Source organism: Hemicordylus capensis, chromosome 2, assembly GCF_027244095.1.
Source record: "Hemicordylus capensis ecotype Gifberg chromosome 2, rHemCap1.1.pri, whole genome shotgun sequence".
In the NCBI taxonomy this organism is placed as follows: Eukaryota; Metazoa; Chordata; class Lepidosauria; order Squamata; family Cordylidae; genus Hemicordylus; species Hemicordylus capensis.
In genome coordinates this window covers 301,528,358-301,554,295 of record NC_069658.1, presented here as the reverse complement: position 1 = coordinate 301,554,295, position 25,938 = coordinate 301,528,358, and the positions used below count along the sequence as shown (strand labels likewise).

The window sequence follows — 25,938 nt, the reverse complement described above, 5'->3', positions numbered from 1 at the left end:
TCTAGTAGTCAGGCTCATCTGTACTCTGCGTTCACATAATATCCAAAAAGATGTGGCCAGTATCTGGTGAAAGAAGAGGGCACATCCTTAAATTATGATTAAATACAAGTAGTAGTAAGTTTTCTGCTTACCCCAGTCCAGTGGGTAAGCAGAAATCCACAACGGATTGTGAGGAACTCCAAAAAGACCTCTCCAAACTGGAGGAGTTGGCGACAAAATGGCAAATGCAATTCAAATTAATCAAGTGTAAAGTGATGCACATTGGGACAAAAACTTATATGCTGATGGGATCCGAGTAGGGATGTGCCCAGAACCATTCTGGAGACAATGGGAGTGTTCTCTTAAGGGTGGGGGAGGATGCACTTATCCCTCCCACTGCATTTCTCCCACCAGCGCTCCATTGTATCAAAGCCCCTTGGGGCGGCAGCATAACTCCCTGCCGCCCCGTTGCCATCCTCGGCCACAAGTGGCTTGAAGTACTGGGCGTGCATGTGCCAGTTGTGTGCGTGCGCACCTGTCTGCTGTGCATGTGCGCACACACGATGCGTGCATGGGCGCCCGGTACTTCCGGCCAAGGATGGCAATGGGGCAGCAGGGAGGAATGCTGGCACCCCAAGGGGCTTTGATACAATGGAGCGCCAACGGGGGAAATGCGGCCCGCGGTGGAAATGAAACAAAGTTTGGAAATTTAGGACAGACAAGAGGAAGTACTTTTTCACACAAAGCATAATTAATCTATGGAATTCTTTGCCACGGGATGTGTTGATGGCCACCAGCTTGGATGGCTTTAAAAGGGGCTTAGACAGATTCATGGTGGACATGTCTATCAATGGCTACTAGTCTGGTGGCTGTGGGCCATCTCCAGCCTCAGGGACACAATGCCTCGCAATACCAGTTGCAGGGGAGCAACAGCAGAAGAGAGGGCATGCACATACCTCTTGCCTGTGCTGCCCAGGGGCATCTGGTGAGCCACTGTGTGAAACAGGATGCTGGACTATATGGGCCTTGTGCCTGATCCAGCAGGGCTGTTCTTAAGTTCAGTGTCAAAAGCATGTTAACTTATCACTATATATACTAACAGATTTGGGAAATGGGGAGGGATAGGAAGAATACTGCAAGGGTATATCCATGCTGGTTTTCCCAATCTTTCTTCACCGCCACCTTAATAAACAGGGTTGCAGGAACATGTCAGCCCGGCCTTTTCCTAGTGAGGAAATACACTGACAAATATTTTAGAATTCTGAATAAATGTTCCTTTAAAAAGGGGAAGGTGTGGTGTTATTTTTAAGCTTTTAAAAAATCACCCAAGACTTCTTATAGTGAAGTCCAAGAAAGTGTCTGGTTACAGAGACATCATGGCCCTTCACGCCACTGCATTCCATCTAAAACACTTGTACAAGCAACAGACCCAAAAGCTTGCGTTTTGGGTGGTATAGAAATGTATTAAATGAATGAATGAATGAATAAAAATAGCTGGGGGGGGCAGGGGGGAATTGCATTGCCTGGCCAATTTTTTTTTTAAATACACACATACTCTAGTAAAAGGGCTTGCAGTTTGCAAGCATATTAATGTCTTATCGCTTTGTGACTGTGGTTTTTTTTCCTAGTTCTGCAGTATCATCCCCCACGCTTTCTAATGGGAGAGTTCTTCCGCATTTTCTGGCACATTAATGGATTTTTACGGGGTTTGGGATTTTTGTGGTAGTGTGGCCGAGATCTATAACATACCTGAGAAAATTGCTTGTTTCCATATTTTGTGCTTTGGTCTGGGAGTTTTGTATCTGTGAGCAAGTCAGTGAGGCCCAAGCAGCTTTATATTATAGATGTTTGAAAAATATATTGTTACAGCAGAATCACCATGTTGAGGAACAGTGTCTGGATATTGCACAAATAAGATATATTTGTTCTGATATAAAGAGAGCATCTGGAAAGACCCTTAGAAACTTGGAGGAGGGCAAGGCAAAGAGGTTGGAACTTGTTTGCCTTTTACAAACAACTCCCCTGCGCCTCCAGCTATTATTCCCTGTCACCCCCACCCGCCGCAAATATCCTTTGCCACTTTAGTCCTTGCCAAAAGTTTTAACAATGTGAATACTTAGAACAGGAATATATAGAATTTAATCTGAGCGAGGACCTGCATTTAGATTGCACCAATGATAAATCTAAATATACCACAGCACATGACCAAATTTACCTGTATAGAGGTACTGCAGAAGGGAGCCAAAGGCGGCTGGGTTGATCTATATAAGGAATGAAATTGGTTATTTATAGAGAGGTCGCACAAATACCATTGTTTGAAACAAACACCGATATTAACCAGATCTAAACCAGAAGGCAAAGAGGGCCTATGAGATTCTGTGGTAGAACTGGCCTTGGGAGTGGTAAGCAATGAACAGTTTCTTCCCTCTTCCATAATAACAGCCCTTAGTTCACGACAAAATAAAATACTGTCACTCGATGCATAAATTAAATTGCAGAACTGACCATGAGATATGGCAATGGCCACTAGCTAACTTTTTTGTTTTAAAATGAGATTACTTGAGGAAAATTGATAGTTTCTAAACCCCTGCTAACTGAGCAAAGAGGCACCTTTTAAAGTGGTGATTTTCTTATATTTAGCAGGGGGAGAGCAACTGGCCCTCTCCAACCCCAGCACAGCATCACTCCAGTGGCTGTTGCTGGTATCTACCTTATGTTTCTTTTTAGACTGCGAGCCCTCTGGGGACAGGGGAACATCTTTTTAATGTATTATTTATTTTTCTATGTAAACTGCTTTGAGAATTTTGTTGAAGTGTGGTATATAAATATTTGTAGTAGTTTCTTTACTAGATCTGCAAGTAGCATCATCTAGAGATGATTTAGTGCCCACACTGAAATCTCACTATATTGCTCTGGATCAACATCTCAGAGATTGTCAAAATGCTCTGCAAGGCTATGATGTTAAGAAGCTGAGCAGTTTTAATATCTAGTACATCCTTAAGGCCAGATCTAATGCTTGTGCAGCAGAATAAGAATTGGAAAAGAGGCGACTACAGGGAGACATGATAGAGGTGTATAAAATTAGGCATGGAGCAGAGCAAGTGGATAGAGAAAATTTTCTCCCTCTCTCACAACACTAGAACCAGTGGGGGTGGGGTCATCCCATGTAACTCAAGGCTGGGAAATTTAGGAACAACAAAAGGATGTACTTTTCCACACAGTGCATCATTAGTTATGGAATTCTCTACCACAGAATGTGGTGATGGTCACGAGCTTGGATGGCTTTAAAATGGGCTTGGACAAATTCATGGAGGACAGGTCTATTAATGGCTTCTAGTCTGGTGGCTACAGGACACCTCCAGCCTCAGAGGCACGATGCCTTTCAATACCAGTTGCAGAGGACCAACAAAAGGAGAGATGGTATGCCCTCGACTCTTGTCTGTGGGCTTCTCAGAGGCATCTAGTGGGATACTATGTGAAACAAGATGCTTGAGTAGATAGGCCTTGGGCCTGATTCAGCAGGGCTTTTCTTATGTTCTTAATGTGGTAGAATGGACTGTGCCATTCAGTCTGAAATGGGAAATCACATTAAGTGTTCTGCATATAAAAAGTGTTTTTCCCCCAAATAGAAAGTTAGCATAGCAGTGAGAAGACTGACCAACATGCTAGTTTTACATTCAGATTGTTTTGGATTGTTTTGCTTTGGATTGATATACTGCCCTTCCAAAATGGCTCAGGGCAGTTTACAATTAAAACAAACCACTAAAACAGTAAAGAGCTAAAACAAATTAAACACAATATAACAACAATTAACAATTTAAAAACATTTTAAAACAACAATTAAATAATTACAGTGATTAAAAGTCCCAAAATCGGGTTAGAATATTAAAACCGATTTAAAAACCCTGGAAAGCCAGGCCAAATACGTTTTAAGGGCTCTCCTGAAGGCTAATAGAGAATTCAAATTGGGGATTTCCGCAGGGAGCGCATTCCACAGCCCCGGAGCAGCTATAGAGAAGGCCCACCTCTGAGTCGCCACCAGACAAGCTGGTAGTAACTGGAGACAAACCTCCTCAGATGGCCTTAATGTGCGGTGGGGATCACGCAGAAGAAGTGATGAGGCAGTTTTCCCTACAATCAGGCTCAGTACCAGAGGACTGGAAAGTAGCTAAAGTAACTCATTTTCAAAAAGAGATCTAGGAAACTATCGTTAGTTTAACTTCTGTGCTGGGTAAATTGATAAGGAAAAAACTGTTAAACATATAGAAGAAGAAGAGGCCTTGCTCAAGGAGAAACAGCATGGCTTCTGCAAAGGCAAGTCTTACCTCACTAACCTTTAGGAATTCTTTGAGAATAAAAAACTGAGCACATCCATCCCCTGCGAACTGAGCAAAGAAGCATCTTTTAAAAGTGATTATTCTCTTTACTGAGTATGGGGAGAGCAACTGGCCCGATCCATTCCCAAAAGAGAATCCCTCGATGGCTTTAGCTGGTGTCTGTCTTATGTTTCTTTTTTAGATTGTGAGCCCTTTGGGGACAGAGAGTCATTTTATTTATTTTTCTATCTATGTAAACCACTTTGGGAACTTTTGCTGAAAAGTGGTATATAGTTTGTTTGTTTGACGACCCATGGTCAGCTTACAAATCAATTACAGATAATAAAATACAGAAAATCCTGCAAAAGGTTAACAATTGCTAAATAGTAATAAAACATCAATCACATACAGTACCAATCAGAAACTTAACTAGCAATTGCTAACAATAAAAGTATGAATATAAGACTAAAAGTTCAGGGAGAACATACACATGAAATAAAATGCTGACGTAACCACATAACATTAGAGCAAAACTTCGCCACCTTATATATAACAGGTGGAAATTGATCTGCCCGAAGATAAGAAACACAAAAATCTTCTGAGCATCCTAGAAAAGGTACCAGACAGGGAGATATCAGGGAGCATCTTAGCTCTCTGTAAAACAGGCAGTGGAGCAATACATGTTGGATGGATTCAATCTCTCCATAGCCACAAGGGCAGATTCTATATTCCCTAGGTATTCTCTTCCCACAAGCACAGCCAATGGGAGCATATCATACCTTGCTCTAAAAAAACCCCTCAGATAGCGCGGGTTCTCTAAAGTATGCAAATAAGTAATGGGACCCCTAACAGCAATACATACACCCAACCTCCTTCTTGAGCATTCAGGGATCATAGAGAGCTCATGTTGATTTTCAATATCCAGGATTCTCTGCTTCAAGGCCAGTAGAGCTTGATTATGGCTCAGCAACACCAGATAATCCATGGAAAATCCCAGTGAAAGAATTGCCTGGGCCCATGAGGACTGAAAACCATCAGCCAAAATCACTGAGATCCATCCTTGAGGAAAGAAGTTTATCCTAAGCCAAAAGGCTAGGATCAGCATCCAAGCTCTGGCCTCAATTCTCAGAACACCCAGATCAACTCTCAACATCACAGAAGAAGCACATTTGGGTGCTCTCAAGATTGCCCTAAGAAATTTATTTTGTACAGCTTCCAGGGGTTTATAGGAAGTATAGGGGCCTAACTGCGCACCATACAATAGCTGATTCCTAGCTTTGGCTGCAAACAACTTGAGAGCTGCCGGTATAATCTCGCCTCCTCCAGTATAAAAAAACCTCCGTATAGCCAGGGAACTTCTCTGAGCCATCAAGGTTACATATTCCATATGAGCCTTCCAAGTCCCTCTGGCATGCAAGACACTCCGAGATATTTATAGGTATAAACCTGCTCAAGCTGATTATCTATCGACAAGCGTAATAGTCTGGGTCTTTCTCGCAAAGACCATAACCTTCGACTTCTGATAGTTAATGGAGAGATGGTTGGTTCTACAATAAAGAATGAGACGTTTCAAGGCTCTTCTAGGGCCAACTGGCAATCTGGCCATAATGGCAGCATCATCCGCAAACAATAATAGAAGCATACTTACTCCTGCAATAGACGGAGAATGAAAACTAGAGTCACGTAAACAAGGAGCAAGATCATCTATGTAAACCACTTTGGGAACTTTTGGTGAAAAGTGGTATAAAAATATTTGTTGTATTTGCAATGTCAACAGGTATGTGGATAAAGGTTGACTTAGTATCAAATTGGACTTCAAAAAGCATTAGACAAAGTTCCTCACCAAAGGCGTTTGAGTAAACCTAGCAGTCATGGAATAAGGAGGCAAGTGCATGTGTGAATTAGTAACTGGTTGAAGGAGAGGAAACAGAGGGTAGAAATACACAGACACTTTTTACAATGGGGGAAAGAAAAAAGTGGGGTCCCCCAGAGATCTGTATTGGGACAAGTGCTCTTTAACCTGTTCATAAATGATTTAGAAGTTGGGATAAGCAGTCAAGTGGCCAAATTTGCAGAGGACGCTAAACTATTTTTAGGGTAGTGAAATCCAGAACAGATTGTGAGGAGCTCCAAAAGGATCTCTCCAAACTGGGGGAGCAGGTGACAAAATGGCAAATGCGGTTCAATGTAAGCACGTGTAAAGAGATGCATATTGGGGCAAAAAACCCAACTTTACATAGACAGTGATGGGGTCTGAGCTGTCAGTGACTGAGCAGGAGAGATATAATGGGAGTCATGGTGGATAGCTTGCTGAAAGTGTCAACTTAGTGTGCAGCAGCTGTGAAAGGCATATTCCATGCTAGAGATCATCAGGTCAGGGAGTGAAAATAAAAATGCTAATATTATAATGCCCTTATACAAATCTATGATGCAGCTACATTTGGAGTACTGCGTACAGTTTGGGTCATCATGTCTTAAGAAGGACATTGTAGAACGGGAACAGGTGCAGAAGAGGGCAACCAAGATGATCAGGTGTCCAGAGCACCTTTCTTATGAGGCAGGACTACAGCATCTGGAGCTTTTTAGTTTGGAAAACAGGAGATTATGGGGAAACATTATAGAAGTGTATAAAATTATGTATGAAATAGTAGAGAGAGAGAAACTAGAATCAGGGGTCATCCCGTGAAACTGAAGGCCAGGAAATTTAGAACCAACAAAGAAAGTACTTTTTCACACAAAGCATAATTAATCCATGGAATTCTATGCCATGGGATGTGGTGATGGGCACTAGCTTGGATGGCTTTAAAAGAGGCTTGGATAAATTCATGGAGGAGGACAAGCCTATCAATGGCTACTAGTTTGGTGGCTATAGGCCATCTCCAGCCTCAGAGGCAAGATGCCTCTAAATAACAGTTGTAGGGGAGCAACAGCAAGGGAGTGGGCATGTCCTTACCTCTTTTTGCCTGTGGGCTTCTCAGAGGCATCTGGGGGGCCATTATGTGAAACAGGATGCAGGACTAGATAGGCCTTGGGCCTGATCCAAAAGGCTCTTCTTATGTTTAAAAAATGGCATCCTGTACCTGTAGTCTGAACTGTACAGTTCACTCTACGACCTCAGGATCCCTCCATCACATTCTGTTGCATGTGTAGACCAGCTCCTATATTTGTTATCGGAAACTCTAAGCAAGCATAGGTTGCTAAGCAGAGTTATCTATTCTGTTTTATATCAGAATAGATAATATATGGAGTCCTTTCCTCCAGTAAACTGCCTTTTCAAAAGGCAAGGTAGTATATAATTCCATTCAGAAAGCTCATCTTGGAAAGAATTAGGGCCATGGAAGTAGTGTTCCCTCTAACAGGAATTCCCAGATGTTGTTGACTACAACTCCCAGAATCCCCAGCTGCAATGGCTTTTGCTTGGGGGTTTTGGGAGTTGTAGTCAACAACATCTGGGAATCCCTGTTAGAGGGATCAGTGTATGAAAGAGAAAGGATTAGACATGCTTTAATGTGTTGTGTATTTCTAATCTATTAGGTTGTTGTTTCCCGTGTGCAGTATAAGCTTTCCTAATGTATTATGGCATACAGTATCTACTATGTATATTTATCTCTGTGCCTATACTGCATTGACTATTATTAGGTGGATGTTTTGTAATATGCCCTAGGAATGTTATATTTCTTTAATATCAAAAGGATAAAAATGGAGGGGGTTATATTTGGGAAGAATAGTCATGATACGCCCATTAGTTAAGATAGCTAAATGGAACCTAAATGGCACTATTTTCTCTCTCTATAGAAAAACACAGAGTTATATATGGTAGAAGACCAAGAGTCCATGTTTCAATAGAGAACTCAAGTGGTCTATCTAAAATAAGATAGTAGTTTCTACATACACTGAGAACTTCCTAGGTATTTAGAAGTATGTAAGTGTGTAAATTCCAGGACCTATGAAATATTGAGGGCTCTTGAGCCAGGGTGTCAGTGGGTGGTTTGGTTTTTTCAAAAGGAGAGGAAAATGAAGGAAGAAAGGGGGAGACAGGGAACTGGCCTGTTGAAGCAGCTTATAGTAAATATCCTGGAGGGGCATATGTACTGTGAGGTTAAAGCACTCCCCTTCCTGCTTTGCATACAGGGATGTTTTAAGAGAAAAAACAAGACATATTTTCTGTCCTTTCCTATCATCCAGTATGCCACCAGTGCTATAAAGCAAATTATTACTTCGTTTCAGGGCTAGTAGCCAGCTCCAAACCTAACTAGTGCTATATAGCACAGTATAGAGTCTAGTGCTACATAGCACAGCAGGGGAAGACCTCGAGTGAATGGGAAAGAAAAATTGTGTCATTTTTTTCAGCCTTCCCTTCTGAAATTCCCCTCTAGCTGCAAGGCCTGAACATCACTGCAAGGCTCTTGTTCCAAGCTGGCTGGAACCCTCTCCTCTTAGGAGCTGGGGATACATTGCAACATTGGTTGCAGGTCCCACTTGTACCTCCAAATACAAGATGCTGGGAAACAAGTAGTGAGAATAGCCATTGCATTCCAAATGCTGCTGGTGAGCGTGTAGAGGTATTTGGCTGGCTGCTGCTGTTAGGAACAGAACGCTGGGCTAGATGGGCCCTTCATTTGACTCAGTGTAGCAATTATGTTCTTCAGCAGTGAAAACTCCATGCAGGATTATAAAAACACCAGCTGTTGGCATTAATTTTATCATCATCATCCAAACCATTTGTTTGTTTTCTCTTTAGTACAGGTAATAAATACTTTCATCTATCAGAAATACATGGCCCTGTAACTATACCAGTTCATCTTGTATTCTCTCTTTTTAACCATTTCATATTCCAGATCTGAGCAATACAGACTGTTTTTTCAAGATAAGATAAGATCACAACACACAGCAATGCACTTTAAAAAAAATAACTGCAGTTGGGAAAATACCTGAATAGCTAGCCATCACATACTGTCTCGACAAAGGAGGAAACTAGAATGATTTTCACCCAATATTTACTTTGCAGGATGAAGCCCACAGCTTCTTTTAACTCTACTTCTATTCACCCAGGAAGTAGAAGTGAGTTTTGACTAAAAGTAAAGATGTCTCTAAAAGAATATAGCTCCTTCATGAGTAAATGTGCTGTGTGTGCAATTGGCACATGAGCAAGGTATTTCATGAGTGGCTGTGCACGCACACAAGCACATGTACTTATATACAAACTAGAGCTCAGACATGTAATGAACCATGACAAAGTAATGGAAGAGAGGGTTGTTGTAAGAAACCTGAAAGCTGCATCTTTCAAAGACACAAGTCAAATAGACTGCATAGAATTTTATAATGTTCGCACATAGGGGTGTGCAAGCCAGCTAGACACTGAGCCAGCTTGACTTCAAGCCATCCGGCCCAAGGGTGTTCAGGTTGAGATGAACCAGGTTTGGTTTGGCTCAAACCAGCTCAAAAATCACTGGTAAAGGGGAATCCAGTAAGGATGCCCCGTTACCAGTAAAGGAGGGGACCATGGGGGCTAAAGAAAAAGAGTTGGGGTGGAGGTGAAGTAAAAATTTACCTTCATTTGCCGGTGGCTGTGGCAGTCTCAGGGGTTGCAGCAGGGATTCCCCCCCCCCACCTTGCCAGAGTGGGAAAGCCCATTTTGGGCCTCTAAATGTGCACAACGCCAAAAGAAAATGGCCTCTGTGCAAAGGCCTTTTTTTTTTGCTGGTCTGCACATACAGAGGCCCAAACCTGTCCTGAATCAGGCCTGCCCACCCTGGTGGGGGTGGGGAGTCCCCACTGAAACCCTTAGGAGTGCCACAGCCACTGGCAAATGAAGGTAAATATTTACTTCACTCCCACCCCAACTCTTTTTCTTTAGGCCCCCTCTTGCCCCCTTCCCCTGCACTGGTAAAGGGGAATCCTTACCAGATTCCCCTTTACCAGTACGGCCTCGAACCCCACCCCACCCAGAACCAGGCTTGAATTTGAGCTAAAGCGGGCCCGGTATGGCAATGCACAAAACCGGACCCAGTTTCGAGTCCAGTTCAACTCAAACCAAACCGAGTTTTCTGGCTTTGTACACATCCCTACTCACACACATGTGCACACACACTGCAGATAAAGTTCTCTCATTACGTTTTTAGCCCTCCAGTAAATAACACAAGAAAGAAACTATAGCTACCACCCAAGGGCACTGCTCTGGAATTCTTAAGGAACATGGGCAGTATTTAGTGTGTGTGTGTTTGTTTGTTTTTTAAACATGTTGACTGACATCCAGACTACTGTGTGCATAGAAGAATGTTGTGTGCAAAATACGGGAAGGGCAATTTTTGATGATCAGGGGCTGCCTGTCGCTTCCGGATCTATATCGATCTCTCTCACAAGAGTGCTATCTCCCCCTCCTCCCTTTTAAAAATAACCTTAACAGTTATGAAGAAGAGTTTAATACACAAGTTCTAAGCCTCATTATTATCTGAACGAAAGGCTTTTTTCAAGTATATAATGTACAGAAAACCATTCCGTTAGTAGCGTGTTTAAATGAAACTAGCTTTATGACATGAAGGCTTTCAGAACATAAGCCTGTACTAGTGATTTCCTTTTAACTTTTACATCTGGTTAAGAATTCAAAAACCAACTAAAGGCATATTTGCAAGATATGTTTTTCAACAATCAGTTTTACTGCTAGATGTTCACCAACACTGATCAGTCCCACAGACTTAATAACTTCTCCTCAGCCCATGTTCTATCAACTTACATGGTAGATAAAGGTGGGTGAGGGGGCAAATGAAGAAGCAGTGCAGCAGGCCAAGATGGCACACTGACAGAAGTTTTGTGAGCATGGCCTTGCCCCAGTACCATATTGTTCACTTTCTTCATGGCACAGCTTCTTGCCCATCTTCCTCTGGCAAAATAGAAGTTACAAAAGCACCAGAAATATTCTAGGAAAATCAAAGCATAGGTCTTCTCACCAGTGGGTGTTTCAGTGCTACGACATTTTTCCCCTTCCACTTGGTCTCAAACATTTCTGCAAAATATGCACTTCGGGCACCAAGTATGCAGCGATGGGCACAGAAAGACTTCCCATGGACAATAAAGACAATGTCGCTTTGGTAACCCTGTTCCAGAAGTCTGCAAAGAAAACCACAAAGGCAGCTGTTGTAGAGAGAGCCCTAGGAGGATTGTGGAGAAAAGCCGGATTGGAGAGTTCCACATGCTGGAAGAACTGAACACCTGAAAGCACCTTGTTCTTGGATGGAGACTGAGCTAAAGCTTCACAGATATAAATAACATTGCATATATAACATACTTAATATTTTGAAGACCTTAAGTTGCTTCTCCATTAAAGTTGTTAATAGTTTTTTCTTGTAGATGGTAAATTGTGGCTAGTCAGTTTCAATAATACTTTGGATGGGGTATAAGAGGACAGGGGAAGAAGTTAAATACACATTAAGAACCCTTTTAGATTCGTATGCACTAACAAGGACAAACTTGTTACAGCAAACCTCTCCAAGACAAAACCACCTTTTGAAACAAAACCAAGCCGTCACTCATCCCAGTCACAAGGATGGAAGACCAATTGGAAAAGGGAGAAAGCACACCAGTGCTTAAAGACCCTCACCCCAGAAAGAATACTGTATTGCTGACATTAGGACATATCTGCCTACCGTTGAAGAAAGACATCGTAGTAGTCTCTCTTCATGCACTTTGCTGTGATCTGCTTGTACTCCTTTAACACCCGCCGGATAGCATCACTCAAGGCTCCATATAAACAACGCTCCCCATCAAAAGTGTTTGCTTCACATTTTGCACCTGTACATCAAAACCAATGTGTAATGAGATATGGAATCATATTATAAGTGTCACATAGGAACGCCTCTGTACAACTAAACAATAGACATACTATTTTCTTTTTTAACAAAATGAAACTAAAATTTTTCAGTGGAAGTGGAAACTCAGTCCTCACCACAAGCAGTTTCATATATTTTTCAGGTCTAAACAAGCGTTCATTAAACGAAGCTAATCTTCACTCATAATAATAAGTCTCTTCAAGTTTCTATATTGAGACAATTGCAAGGTTCTTCAGTGAAGGAAAACTGCTGCCCTAATGGTACCCACCAGCTTCAGCAATGTCTACAATATTTTACAAAGGAAGTTTCTGCTACACTCAGAAATAAAAAGGAATTCTTAAAAATACACTGCAAAAGTGTTGTTTAAATTAAAAAAACAGGAAAGGGGCAGAACCTTTCTAAAGAAGCCCAGGAACACCACATGTATGGGATGGGTGGCTGGAGGGGTTAAGACAATTTTCAATCTGTAATAGAATAAATTACACAAAGAAACTTTCCAAAATCTTGATATGAGTCTTCAACAATTGACATTTGCTTTTAGGTCCACAATAGTGCATAACATTCCATCTAGCTGACAAGGTGGTGTTGTTTTTTGGGTTTTTGTTTTTTTTTAAGTTTTCAGCACTGGCTAAAATCCAGTTCTCATACTGCTTTCAGAGTGGTACCAGAGTCCTCTGGAAGTCTAGTCCTGTAAACACCAGTGCCACAAGGGAGAGAGTCTTCCTTGAAAGAAATGTCAAACCATTTGATCAGCATAACCAGCAGATCCAAAATAACTGTGTCACTCCCGATCATTGCAGGACTATACGCTGATTATACTGTGATGCAGCTTCACAGTAACAATTTTACAGAACCACAGAGGAATAACTAGCCACATATACTGAACATACAGAAGAAAGAATATCAACTTCTCTCTTACCATTTGCTAGAAGATACTGTACAAGTTCCTCATGTCCACAGAGACAAGCATAATATCTGTCAAGAAGAGCAAGGAGGTCAGAAACACATCCTTTGAAGCAAAACATAATTGATTTACTGAATGAATATATAGTGTCCCCAAGAGCCCTCTTGTAGCATCAGCCTCACAATCTACTGCAGTGTCGAACTACGTAAGTATTACTTCCTAACAAGAAACTGATGTGGTGCTCTCCACAGTGTTCCAGTATTTTTGCTGTGACAAGGATTATAGCAACTCCAATCCTACCTGGAGGACAGGTCTTAAAACATGGTGCTCATCTCTGTTTCAGAATGCAGCAGCTAGGATTCTTGTGGGAATGTTTCTTGTTTGGGAGCCTGCAACTTCAATTCTGTTTCATCTGCACTGGCTGTTTGTTTCCAGGGGCATGTTATTGCTTTTCAAGCCCTAAATGGCCTGGGGTCAGGTTATTTGAAGGACCGCATCTCCCTGCATTGAACTGCCTCCTGCTCAATTCAGCTTCTGGGGCCTTGCTCTGCGTTCCTCTACCATCAGAAATCCATCTGGCTGCAATGTGCGAGAGGACCTTCTCAGTCATGGTGCCGCACTTGTGGAACTCTGTCCTGAGAGGGCTAGCTGGCCCCCTCACTCTGACATTTTGCCAGCTGGTAAAAACATGTCAGTTTCACCAAAACTTTATCATGGGGTGATGTGTTTTGTTTGCTGCTGCTTTGTATCTTATGGTTATACTGTACATAGTTAATAAAGTTATTATTATTATTACATTTATATCCCACTTTTCCTCCAAGGAGCCCAGAGCGGTCACTACATACTTGAGTTTTCTCCTCACAACAACCCTGTGAAGTAGGTTGGGCTGAGAGAGACGCGACTGGCCCAGAGTCACCCAGCTAGTATCATGGCTGAATGGGGATTCGAACTCAGGTCTCCCTGGTCCTAGTCCAGCACTCTAACCACTACACCACACTGGCTCTCTAAAATAAAATATAAAAAAACAAATCTAATTAAAAGTTTAATTCTTATTATGTCATTTTTATGGTTTTATATTGTTAAATGTTTTGTAAACCGCTTTGATGATTATTTTAATGAAAGGTGGTATATAAATTTAAAAATAAAATCAATAAATAAAAAGCATGCCAACCCTTCCGTAGTCTAACTGCTGCTCTGTCTTGATCTTTGTTATTTGATTATTGTTTTTCATAAAATGATTTTAATAGATTGGGAGCCACCTTAGGGGCATCTGTCAGGGCTATAAGACAGGATACAAATCCTCAGATAGATAAAATAAAAGAGCCCAAGAGCCTCTTCCCAACTTTCTTTTCCTAGGGACTAGAAAGTTGCCCAAGCTATAAGCTATTGTAACACACACACATCAGACAAGAAACTGAGACAGGCATCTAGCAAAGCTCTTTTAAAATGGTCTGGCAGACAGACACATGACTGGCACTGCCCATTTCTTTCTGAATTTTTCCAGTCACCTCCATACACCTTTTAAAGAGCATGAATAGGGGGGGGGGGGTGTCATTTTAAGCTGATGTCAAGATATCCCACTCCTCACACCAAAATGCATTCAAGCAGCCAGAGGTCTTGTTTCAATCCAGGTTTGCACTGGACTGCACTGAGTTCTAATCTGCCTGTATTATATTGCTGTGCGGCTAGGTGTCTTTTAAAGAACAGAAAATACTCAACAGAGCACAGTGGGAAAATGCCTGTCTCAAGGCTAAAGCACTCACAGAGGGGTACTATCCCATTTATCCCGGACATTGATCTCAACATCTCTCTGTTCAAGAAGGTATCTGAAAGAGAAACCAGAGGACAATTTTAACACAGAGAATTCATAAGAATTCATCCAGCCCACTTGCTCATTCACAGCTTCCCCACATCTGAACCCTTTCATGTAGCAAGACTGAAGAAATGCAATGACTTAAGTCTATTACCTCAGACCAGAAAACCAAAACCAGAGAGTTTCTTTTAGCTTGAGTTTGAACACCAACCTTTGGATAACTAACAGCACTTCTACTCCACTTGATTCCCTACAATTTTTCATTAAACAAACATATAGTATTGCCAATCCACACTGTATCATTCAAGACTGGAATTACCCCAGCAACTGTAGAAAGAAAGTGACAAACACAAGCAAGACTTTTCTTACCATATAATCATCATACATACATAGAGTGAGTAAAAGTGTAAATGAACCCTTTTCTTTGGATTGTTAAGAGTGTGCAATTCCCCCTTTCCAATACTGCAGAATGCATCTCCCTCTCTTTCTGTTTTTGCTTTATGAGGGTTTGTGACAAGAATACCCCCATCACACACACATAAACAAACAAGTCCATCCTCCCTAGATCAAGTTTATCCCATCAGTTATGTGGGAACAGGATATTGTATTTGTGGGATATCACGAGCACAACACTAAGAAAAAACACATTTTAAACAAACAACTGGGAAAGCTTTAAAAAGTACATAAATGAAATCAAATGCAGTTAAAATCTTAGGGGAACAATTTCAAATGGAAGGAATAACAACTTCTTCCAAAAAAGGAGAAAAAACCATAATCCTAAGAGACCATTTGCATCTCTCTCCCCCCCCAGCCCCCCCTCCCTGTGTTTTGGTTCTCTAGGGATATCTGAGGTAGTCAGCTGCTTCAGGACAGGAAGCTGAGCTGATAGCTGGGAAGAAGCCTAAGCTGTGCCACCCCCACCCCCCACCACAACTTTGCAAGACCTCTGGTTACAGGCATGAAGCAACATGACCAAGCAACAGAGCTTTGGGGTTAGGAGGCTGACCTCTGTTGCTTGGTCATGTTGCTTCATGCCTGTAACCAGAGGTCTTGCAAAGTTGTCGGGGGGGGGGGGAGGAAAAAACCAGCTTAGGCTTCTTCCCAGCTATCAGCTCAGCTTCCTGTTCTGAAGCAGCTGACTACCTCAGATATCCTAGTGAAACAGTATATACACAGAGAGAGAGAGAGAGACAAATGGTCTCTTAGGATTATGGGTCCCTCCCACTCTTTCTTGGAAGAAGTTGTGTCTCCTTTAAATTGAAGTTGTTCCCCTAATATGCTTAACTGTGTTCTCCTCTTGCCTGTGGTATATTCCCCAACTTAGAGCTTGGGTGGCCAGCTGGCCCAGCCTATGCCTACTCCTCGCCCGCAAGCCCCTCGCAGCTCTCTGTCCCAGGGGAGGCTTCTGCTCCCTTCTCCTGCCTGGGCCCGGGCCTCACCGCACACGGCAGACATCGCCTTTCTTGCAGCTGATGAAGAGGTCGCTGGTGTCCATGGCTCGGCGGAAGGCACCGCATTGACCTGGCCGGGGTGGGGGGGTGGGGCGAGGAAGACTTAGTGAGTAGAAGCCGAGCCGGGGGAAGGCAGCCCAGGAGACGCGGCGGGGGAGTCGGCGGTGCGGCAGCGAATGTCAACACGGCGGAGGGCCTGACACCAGCAAAGCCAGCCCCGCAGTGTCTCCCCGCCCTTCCTAGCAGAACCCAGCTGCACACAGGCCCGCCCCGGCTTTCTGCTCCGAGTCGGTGGCCTGTCTAGAATGCTGGGCGGGCTCTAGAGCTGAAGGGGGCGGGCAGCCACGCGAGAGGGCTGGCTCGGTTGGCCACCCAGCGCTGCCCATTGGCCAGCTGGAAGCCGTACGCGCCGGGCGGGATGCATAGCCGAGGCCCCCGACCTTGTGGTATTCCTGGTGTCTCCTCCTCGTCCCGCCCCGCTTTGGGCTCCGTCCGGCGCGTTTATTAGTCCGCAGTAGTTGTGGAGTGGTAAGCAGCACAGTCTTGCTGGAGGGATACTACTACTGAACTGGCCGTGTTCCTTTGATAGGAGGCGGGATGCCGCGCTTTGTTGTGTATCTTCGTTAGAGCTATTACTTTAATTTCAATACAAACGAAACAGCAGCTGTTCTTAGGGGACAATGAAGACATTCGGACCAGCAGCAAAGCGACGCCCCTTCTCTTTCCACCGCGAGCGCGGGGGGTGCGCCTGCTTTTCCCCCGCCGCGCGCGCCACGGGTGGCGGCCGAGCTGGGGTCTCTTCCCTTGTCGGGGAGGCTGCCGGGCCGGCGCGGGGTTGCTGCAGTGTCGGGGTGGGCGGGGCTGTCGCCCTTCACAGCTCCGCCCTCGTAATCGGGACTTTATCGTTGTAGTGCGCTAGGAGCAGCGTGTCTTCCCCACTGCATGGCAAGCCCCCACAACGGCAGAAGCGGCACCCGGTTTATGCTCTTTCAGATTCAGGCATGATCCCTACCATCTTCCCCACCCTCATTTTGCTTGCAGGTTCTTTTTCAGGTGCCCAGGAAAAGAGATTCTGTCCCCTGACTCCCAACCGCTCCCCCTCCTCCGGAGTCGGACAGAAGACCCACTCACAGTACCCCCCCCCCCCACACACACACCTGAACTTACTTTCTGGGTTGCCTTCGGTGCCGCCGCCACGCCAGGCTCCCCTCACGGCTCTCATTCCTCCTCTACCTTAGTTGCCCCCCAAATACAAGCTTTTGATTCACTAGCTTGGGGGCTTGAGAGTTCCGACATGCAGCTGGCAGCCGCAGACAGACCATCAACATTGCTCTGGGCAGATTGCAGCTAATAGCAGTGGAGAGTGCTGCATTTCACCAAGGAAGAATCAGGCTGGTCCATCGCTCTGATTATAGCAGGATCAGGCCTGGCTTGCCTCTGTCCAAGCAGCCATCTCTGCGGCACCGACGGGGGTTTTGAAGCCCTTTCATTCGCATTTCCTCCGGAATGGAGAAGGCGCGTTTACATGTCGGCTAGATTTACTCCGAAGTCCCTGTTATCGGGGAGTAGTTCACGCAAAATTCGGGTTTTTCACTGTATTATAGTGTAGCCCAATTTATATGGGGTTAAAAAACCAACTATTTGCCGCGGTTTCTTGGGACAACTTCGCGTGCGCAGTAAAGCTTCCCGATAAACTCGGAGTAAAACCTGCTGTGCGCAAAAGCCCCTGGCAAAAGTCAGTTGCTGGAGCGTAGAACAGATCGGGAAGTTCTCCTGACCCTATCGCCATCTGGGCTCCATTTCCCTCTTATCTGTGCTGCTTCAAACTGACTTCAGAGGCAGGCTGCCTGAATGGCTGATTTCTTGTTGCACCTGATAGCTAGTTCTCTCCTCCTCCTCTGGCTGCACCACAGGTTTCTTAAAGGTGGGGCGCGGGAGAGGAGTGGCCCATGGGCATCTGGAGTGGGAGCACTTGTCTTAACCCCCAGTGCGGTTTGCCAGGCGCTCCAGCCAGTGAGACAGGCAACAGGGCTGCCTCACAATGCCTCCGAGGGGCTGACCTTGGCACCCACCTAGCTTCCTGCAAGAGGAAGAGAGGGAAGTTGGAGGGGTCTAGACTTTCTTTTGTGGAAGAGATCTGCCCTGGAATTTGCTGTCAGGCTGCGTCCAGGAATATGTAACTAACAATGATGCCAACACATGTGCAGAGTGCCTCTTAAAATCACCATTAACTGCAGTGTGAGTTTATTTCATTACCATTAACTGCAGAGTACCCTTCCTTCCCCATACACTCACGATTAAAGAGCAAGGATTCAGAGCAGATGGTATCTTCCTTGGCAGGGCAGGGTGGGGTGATGGGAATCCATACCTAAACTTAAGTTGTGCTTCAGTTGTGTCAGGTGTCTCTGGAACCCCAGCTCAGGCCCACAGCCAGCTGGTGGTATGGCGTAGGGATGTGCGAAATGATTTGGGTACAAAATGATTTGTACCCAAATCTGGCCAATTTGGGTGATTTGTAGACAAAATAAATCACCCTTGACATCAATTGCCCAGATTCGGGTACAAAACAAATCACCCTCAATTCGAATCCCACTCTGGGCCACACTTGTGCCACCCCCCTGGGGAGTTATAACTAAGGCTGCTGAAATCCCCATTATTCCCTATGGGAAAAAGCTTAAAGATGCATAAACTTCAAAAATCATTTAAAAATCAGCCCTTTGCCCAATTTCTTTGAAATTTGGGTGGTAGCTTCCACCCATTGGGCACTACCACCCACCCCACTCTTTTAGCCCTGGGACCCTTTTTTCTTACCTGAATCCATTCGTATTTGGAAAATTAGGGTACAAATCGAATCTGGGGTGATTCAGGGGGGCAGATTCAGACCCAAATCGGGTGATTCAATTTGGGTACAAATCAAAATGAAAAAAAATCTATTCATGCACATCCCTAGCATGGTGTGTACCTGCCACATCAAAAAATTATCTTTCTTCCCCAGCCTCACTGACTGTTTTCACTGAACATTTTATAACCTGCCTCCCCTGACTTCTGCAATCCTCCCCCAAAATTTTTGGAAGCTGGTTACAGGCCTCCCCCAGATGAAGTACCATAAGATCAGAGTTTCCACCACCACCACCGCATCCCAAACTCTCCCCACACTTCTTAGCCAACCCCCTCTGCTCTGCCCTCACACCTCGGGTGGTTTTCCCTTTAGGAATGTGGGAGAGACTCAGGAAATACAGCTTCCATGGCTAGTCTAACCTGGTAATCCCACCTCTTCACAGATGCTGTTCCCTGCCTACTGCTCCACCTCACTCCATCCCCACTCCCAGGATCACTAGAGATGGTGGCAGGGAGAGTTCTTGTGTTCTTATGAGTTCTTCAGTGCCCCCCAATATCTCCCCCACACGCAGGAACATAGGAAGCTGCCATATACTGAGTCAGACCATTGGTCCATCTAGCTGAGTATTGTTTACACAGACTGGCAAAAGCTATCCAAGGAGTCTCTCTCTACCCTATGTGGAGATGCCAGGGAGGGAATGTGGAACCTAGTGCATGCAAGCATGCAGATACTCTTCTAAGGGCAGCCCCATCCCCTAAGGGAAATGTCTCACAGTGCTCACATGTAGTCTCCCATTCAAATGCACATGAGGGTGGATCCTGCTTAGCAGAGAGGACAATTCAGGCTTGCTACCACAAGACCAGATCTCCTCCCTGAATGCAGCAAATCAGGGCTACAGGCTCCTCATCAACCGAAGCCCTGCTGTGTCAAGGCAATATCTTTGCAGCCTGAAAAGGGGAATGCAGATTGATCAGTGAGAAGTCACAGTAGCTGAAAGAATTGCATCAGCCAGTTGGGGTGAGTTTTCAGTCTCCGGGATTGCAGTTTTCAGCTAACTTTATTTTTTAAAGAAAAACTATAACAGCTAAAGCAATTATCCTTCCTACCCACCCCATAAGGAGTGTACAGGTAACAGCTGGCAACACACTTCATTTTGAAATTTAGGGAAAATCCCCATTGGGATCCCCCATAGGTGATGGCTCAAGGCTCCCCCTGCGGCTTGTCTTTGCCAGCAGGCAGTACCACTAGAAACACGTAGTTCTGCTGCAGCAGGCAGCACCAGAAACACGTAGTTCTGGTAAGAACTAATCTGTCTACTTTCCTTTCACTATCTCTACAACTGGACTAAATTTGGTCCAAATCAGTTAGGCAGTTCACAAGTTAGCCTACTTGTGCCTCATACATGAAGCCATCTTGAACTGGGGTGGATGACATCACAAACTATGCCTTTGAGGTGTCCCTGTGTGTCCCTACAGCTGTCACAAATTTGGTTCAAATCATTTAGGCAGTCCACAAGTTAGCCCAGTTACACCTCAAATGTTCATGCCGTCACTATCTTAAATGGGGTGGATGACATCATCACAAACTATGCAATTAAGGTGTTCCTATGTGTCACTCACTACAACTGTACCAAATTTGGTTAAAATCGGTAAGATGGTCCACAAGTTAGTCCACTTCTGCCCCAAACGTTTACACATCCACCATCTTGAATCAGCGTGAATCACAAACTGTACTGTTGAGGAACTGTCATAAATCTCTTAGCTTGGCTAACCCAACAGGATTTACAACCCCCTTCAGCACTCCCCCTGTGAGTTAACAGAAAGTAGCAGTGAAGCTGCACAAAGGAAAACAAAAAGGCTCACAAAGTAAATAGTAAATGAATCAAGTCCCCCTGAACTGAACTAGGTACCCACCTCTAACAATAACTGAGTAATAACTGAAAAGAAAACAACAAAGCAAGGAATGAAAAAGCACAAAGGAAACCAGAGCAAAGAATTAACGGAACAAGAGCACAAAGCAGGAAAGAACAGAACAAGGGCAAACTGTTGAGAACTGTTGAGACAAGGGAAAAGTTGAGAATTGAGAAACACGGTCTACAGTCAGTGAAAGTTTCTAACAGCATCAGTAGAAAGCACAGACTGCTTGGTATATGGCTCAAGAGAACCAGCAGCCAATCAGGCTTCCCTGAGTCAGCACTTCTGCTTCCTCTCTTGTGATCGCCTGCGTGTCTCCTACTGAGCTTTCCTCTTGAGACGTCTTCTCAAGACAGGTGAAATCCCAACCTCCTCCTGATCAGCCTGCTGCTGATCAGGATTCATGTCTGACACCTGTTCCGATTCCTCAGCTCCAGAGTCTGGTCTCCCTGCCAAATCCTGTTGCTGTGCCTCTGAGCCCTCACTAGCAGGCAAATCCTCCAGTTCCTCCTCTGGCTCTTCTGAGTCAGAAGTCTGAGCCATGACAGATGTCCCTATGTTTACCTACAACTGTTCCAAATTTGGTTCAAATCAGATCGGTGGTTCACTTGTGCCTTTAATGTTTATACGACCGCAACCTGAAATTGGGGTGGGTGACATCTAGGGACCAGTGCTCCCTCTAACAGGGATTCCCAGACGTTGCTGACTACTGCTCCCAGAATCCCCAGATGCAATGGCTTCTGCTTAGGAATTATGGGAGTTGTAGTCAACATCTTGGAATCCCTGTTAGAGGGAACACTGCTAGAGATGTGCATTAACCCGTTTGGAGGCCCTTTTAAGTGCCTCCAAGCCAGTTTAAGCAACCAGCTGTTAGGGTGGTTCGAAGGGTGGGGTTGCACTTTAAGGGCAGGGGAGGATGCACTTACCCCTCCCTCCACTTTCCCCCCACTGGTGCTCCATTTTTCAAAGCTCCTTTGGGGAGGCAGCATACCTCCCTGCCGCCCTGTCCCCTCTTTGGCTGGAAGGACCAGGCACACACTGTGCTCATGCACATACACAACATGCGCACACACACCTGGTACTTCCAGGCAAAGAGGGAATTTGATAAAAATAATAATTGTTTATTCTCACCCAAATCCTTGATAATCTCAGAAGACAGTGGCACAATACAGCTTCAGGGTACAGGCAACATGTCCTAATAATAAGTCGGAGATCTAGATGTTTTAGCCAAAAGTTGTCTATCTGGTTTTTCCTTGTTTTTCTTCCTTCCTGCCCCCTTGTGTGTCTTCCTGTGTTACTACCCCACCCTTATATCTTGTCTTGGAGTCACTCCCTCAAATTTGTCCCCTTGTTTGTCTTGATATTGATTGGCCAGATGAATTCAGACTATTCTTGACCTATACCCTAATTTGCCAATTATTCTCAGACCATGATTTATGTAGAATTTGTGCAATTGATACAGGTATTTTTGTACTTTAGGTATTTTTATCAAAACCGTACATCAAAGGATGTATCATAAGAGAACCAGAAAGGGACTTCTGTAATTTATGCTCATCCTGTCAATATAAGTCATATCCTCTTGATCCCCTTGATGTAGGATCTCACCCACACCGGGAAAGCTGCCAAGGTGTACCTTGGTGTGGTTTCTGAAATGATTTTGACATATGAAAACTGTTTGAAAAACAAATTATATCTGAAAACAGACTGATAGGCACATTCTTGACTTTGCAGGCCCAGAAGCCTGGTTTTTCCTGAATCTCTTGTCTAGTAGACTGGTCAATTTGGCCATAGAAAATGCCCTTCCTCTATTCTTACAAGGTGAACGGGCAGGCGGGGGTGGGGAGAGAAAGTGGTGGCCAGGGGAGAGAGAGAGAAAGCAGCAGCCTGGGCGGGGGAGAGAAAGCGGCAGCTGGCGGGGGGAGAAAGTGGTGGCCGGAGGAAGGGAGGGAAGACCAGCAGAAGCGTGCGCCACCTCCAACCTGCTGCCTCCACTGCAGGCCAGCGAGAGAGTCCACGTTGCCTCCAACCAGTCTACTCGTGAGGAGGATGGTCAAGCAGGCATGGGAGAGGGCGGCAAAACCCCCTTCTTTGGGCCCGCTTGCCACCCAAATGACTGGTCAGGTCGAGAATGGGGGGAGGGCCGAGAATGAGGGAGGTGGGCAAGAATGGGGAAGAGCCAAGAGAGAAGGGGGAGGGAGGAGGGGGGAGGAGGGGGAGAAGAAAAGGGGGAAACTAGAGGCATAGATGGTCTGCGCTCAGGCCAGCTAGTTGTTATTAATGCTTAAAGTTTTTTACCTATCTACTTTGTATTGCTGGTCAGAGTCTGAAATAAAACTGAACTGAACTTAGGGCAATAGCCCTCTTGTATGTAAGGATTGGGCCCCAACCGTGACAGGAGTGATTCCTCCTCTTTCTCCATCTTCTGTACACCACAATCATGGCCTTTTCTCTTCTTTCTTCTTCACCTGCAGGATTTCTCAGTTGGACTTCACACCTCCATCGGCCTGGCTTGAGGGTATTTGCTGAAGACTGCCTTACAGCTTAAAATGTATAATTTAAGAGTATACTAACATTTAAATAAGGCCTTTCACAAAACCCTTTTGGGTGGGTGGGTTGGAGCGTTAGAGAGCTCCTACTCTAGTAGCAGACAAGCAGAATCTCTGGGTGGGTCAGCAATCCCAGGAAACAGACAATTAAGCCAGGACTGACATCCATTGCTGAAAACTGGCAGCTGGAAGCATGCAAAGTCCTCTAAAGATCTAACAGGCCTTCGCAGCATTCTTTGTAATGCCTGTAAACTGGAAAGTCTTGTTACATTAGCGCTGCCCTCTGATTGGCCACAAAGAAACAAGAGGTGAACCCAGCCCTTCTGAAGCTGCTCCATCATCAGGATCATAGGGTGTGCTTAGCAGAGTGGCACATCTATGATGGCAGCCTCTGTAGCCACAGCTCTCTATTGTTTCCAGTCCTGCTGTGGATCCTGCTCCATGCTAGAAAAGGTAAATGGATACACATTACCCGAAAAGCAAGGTAGGAGAGCTCTCCTCTGCTCCTGCCTTGGTTACGAGCGGGGTACAAAAGCTGGGCTACCCTACTTTGAGGAACCTGGGTTGAAGGCATTTTTGTGAGGTCACACAATAATGTAAACCAGGGGACAAGGTCTCCTCCTATGATGCTGATGATTGTGTGAACAGGCCTAGTGTTTAGTATTTCAGTTGGGTCTCTCAGATGTGTCTCTTTCTCCCTGTATCAAATGTAAACCTCTGGCTTGACTCTGTGAAGGTGGAAAAACAGCTACTTCATTCTCTCTGTGTTCCACTCCTCTCTTGATCAAATCCTTCCCACTTGTTTTCTCTTTCTGAATTTCACTGCTGCTCCCTCCAAATCTCCTATCTTCTTCTTGTTCACTTCTCTCTCTTCAGATAATCCCTCTCCTCAGAATAAACCCTACAGTAGCTCCTCCTGACCAAAAACATTCCACTAGTGGGCTGCATTCACAGCGTAATGACATAACAACAAAGTTATGAGTCTTATGCTCTTTGAAGTCTTTCACTGGGTGAGGGTTATTTTTTTAGTTTGTAAATAATTAAAATATTGCCCCACAAACACTTCCTGAACCAGGAGGAGAAAAATAAACTGCCCTGTATTATTCCCTCTTTCCTGTTGCTGGTGTAGGAGCGAGATAATGGCATGGAAAGAGACCATCCCCCTAGTGTGATTTGCAAGGCTGAGGGAGGATCCTTGCTGACAACCCTGCAGTCTAGTCAGTGAAATTATGCCCCTGCATTGCAGATGGCAGTGGTGGAGGTGCTGTGGAGAGACATTGAGGTCGTGTACATGACCTCACTGGGGAAGGCATGTGGGCTGTGTGGAAAGCAGGAGCTGACCTACCTTCCCTGGCAGATGAGTGAACGCCATCTTCCTTTCCACTGCACCATGCACCCACGTGAGTGGCAGCATAATGAAGGGAAACACTGGGAGCAGGAGCACTCCCCCGCCCCATCTTGCACTGCTCTTGTTAGAGCAGCTTCCGCACTCAAAGTGGCTGCTCCTTCCCCCCAGTTCGCTGCTAGAAATGCCAGCAGGCCGGAGGAAAGCCATTTAGCCCACCTGCAATCACCGGCCAAAATTAAGCGAGCCACAATTTCGCTTAACCTCAGCTAAACATTGGGGTTTAAGAGTGGGGCTTGGCATGGGGGCAGTACTGGGAGCAACCTTGCTTCTGGTGCCGCCTAACCCAGGCTGGGCTACCCTAGCCTGGTTTAAGCTGTGTGTGTGTGTGCATACCCTTAGTGTCTTAGGGCAACCCTGCAGAGTAATCCTGTTTTCTCCCCACTGCAGATTGGGAGGGAGTCACAACCAACCTATTTTATGATCTCCTCATTTGGGCTGGTGACTGAGGGGTTGTCCATTGCTTGATATTTCTTTATGCCCCACATGGAAGTCCTGCCCTTCCTCTGAGTAGTTCAGGATGGCATACCTGATGGCTGGCAACGCCACCTGCTCAAAAACACTCTGTTTAGATACATGTGGTAGGGCTGAGTTTGTGTACTGGACTCGGCCCAGAAAACTGCTTAATTAAGCTCTCTCAATCAAAGCCAGCCCTGCTTTTACATTTGGCAGAAATTGACAGGGAGGCAAAAGGTAAACCATCCAGTTGAAATGGTCTTAATTGGGCATGTCGTCATAGATGATGCTCTTCAGGTAGCATGAGGATTCACCTGACTCATATGCAGCAATCAGGTGAATGGGAAAACAGGGACACGTTGGCAGGTATGCATGTGATGTGACACCTTCAACATCACTAATGGGAGGAGGAAAGATGAGAGGGACTGTCATTCAAGCAACAAGTAAAGCATTAATTCTGTTGCCCTGTCTTTCAGCCCCAGATCTCTTA

The 25,938-nt window shown here is 44.9% G+C and overlaps 1 protein-coding gene across 1 annotated transcript in view; it reads right to left on the bottom strand.

Annotated features, from left to right (window-relative positions):
- The window catches only part of ABTB1 (ankyrin repeat and BTB domain containing 1), a 55,063-nt gene extending 38,368 nt beyond the window's left edge, over positions 1 to 16,695 (bottom strand). The window contains exons 1-6 of the mRNA XM_053299671.1: positions 16,278 to 16,695; positions 14,789 to 14,851; positions 13,041 to 13,096; positions 11,939 to 12,083; positions 11,243 to 11,402; positions 2,195 to 2,240 (exon numbers count right to left, since the gene is read on the bottom strand). Coding sequence (XP_053155646.1) covers positions 2,195 to 2,240; positions 11,243 to 11,402; positions 11,939 to 12,083; positions 13,041 to 13,096; positions 14,789 to 14,851; positions 16,278 to 16,333 — 526 coding nt within the window. The 5' untranslated portion in view covers positions 16,334 to 16,695. The remainder of the gene's footprint in view (positions 1 to 2,194; positions 2,241 to 11,242; positions 11,403 to 11,938; positions 12,084 to 13,040; positions 13,097 to 14,788; positions 14,852 to 16,277) is intronic.
- Positions 16,696 to 25,938: the final 9,243 nt, after the last annotated feature.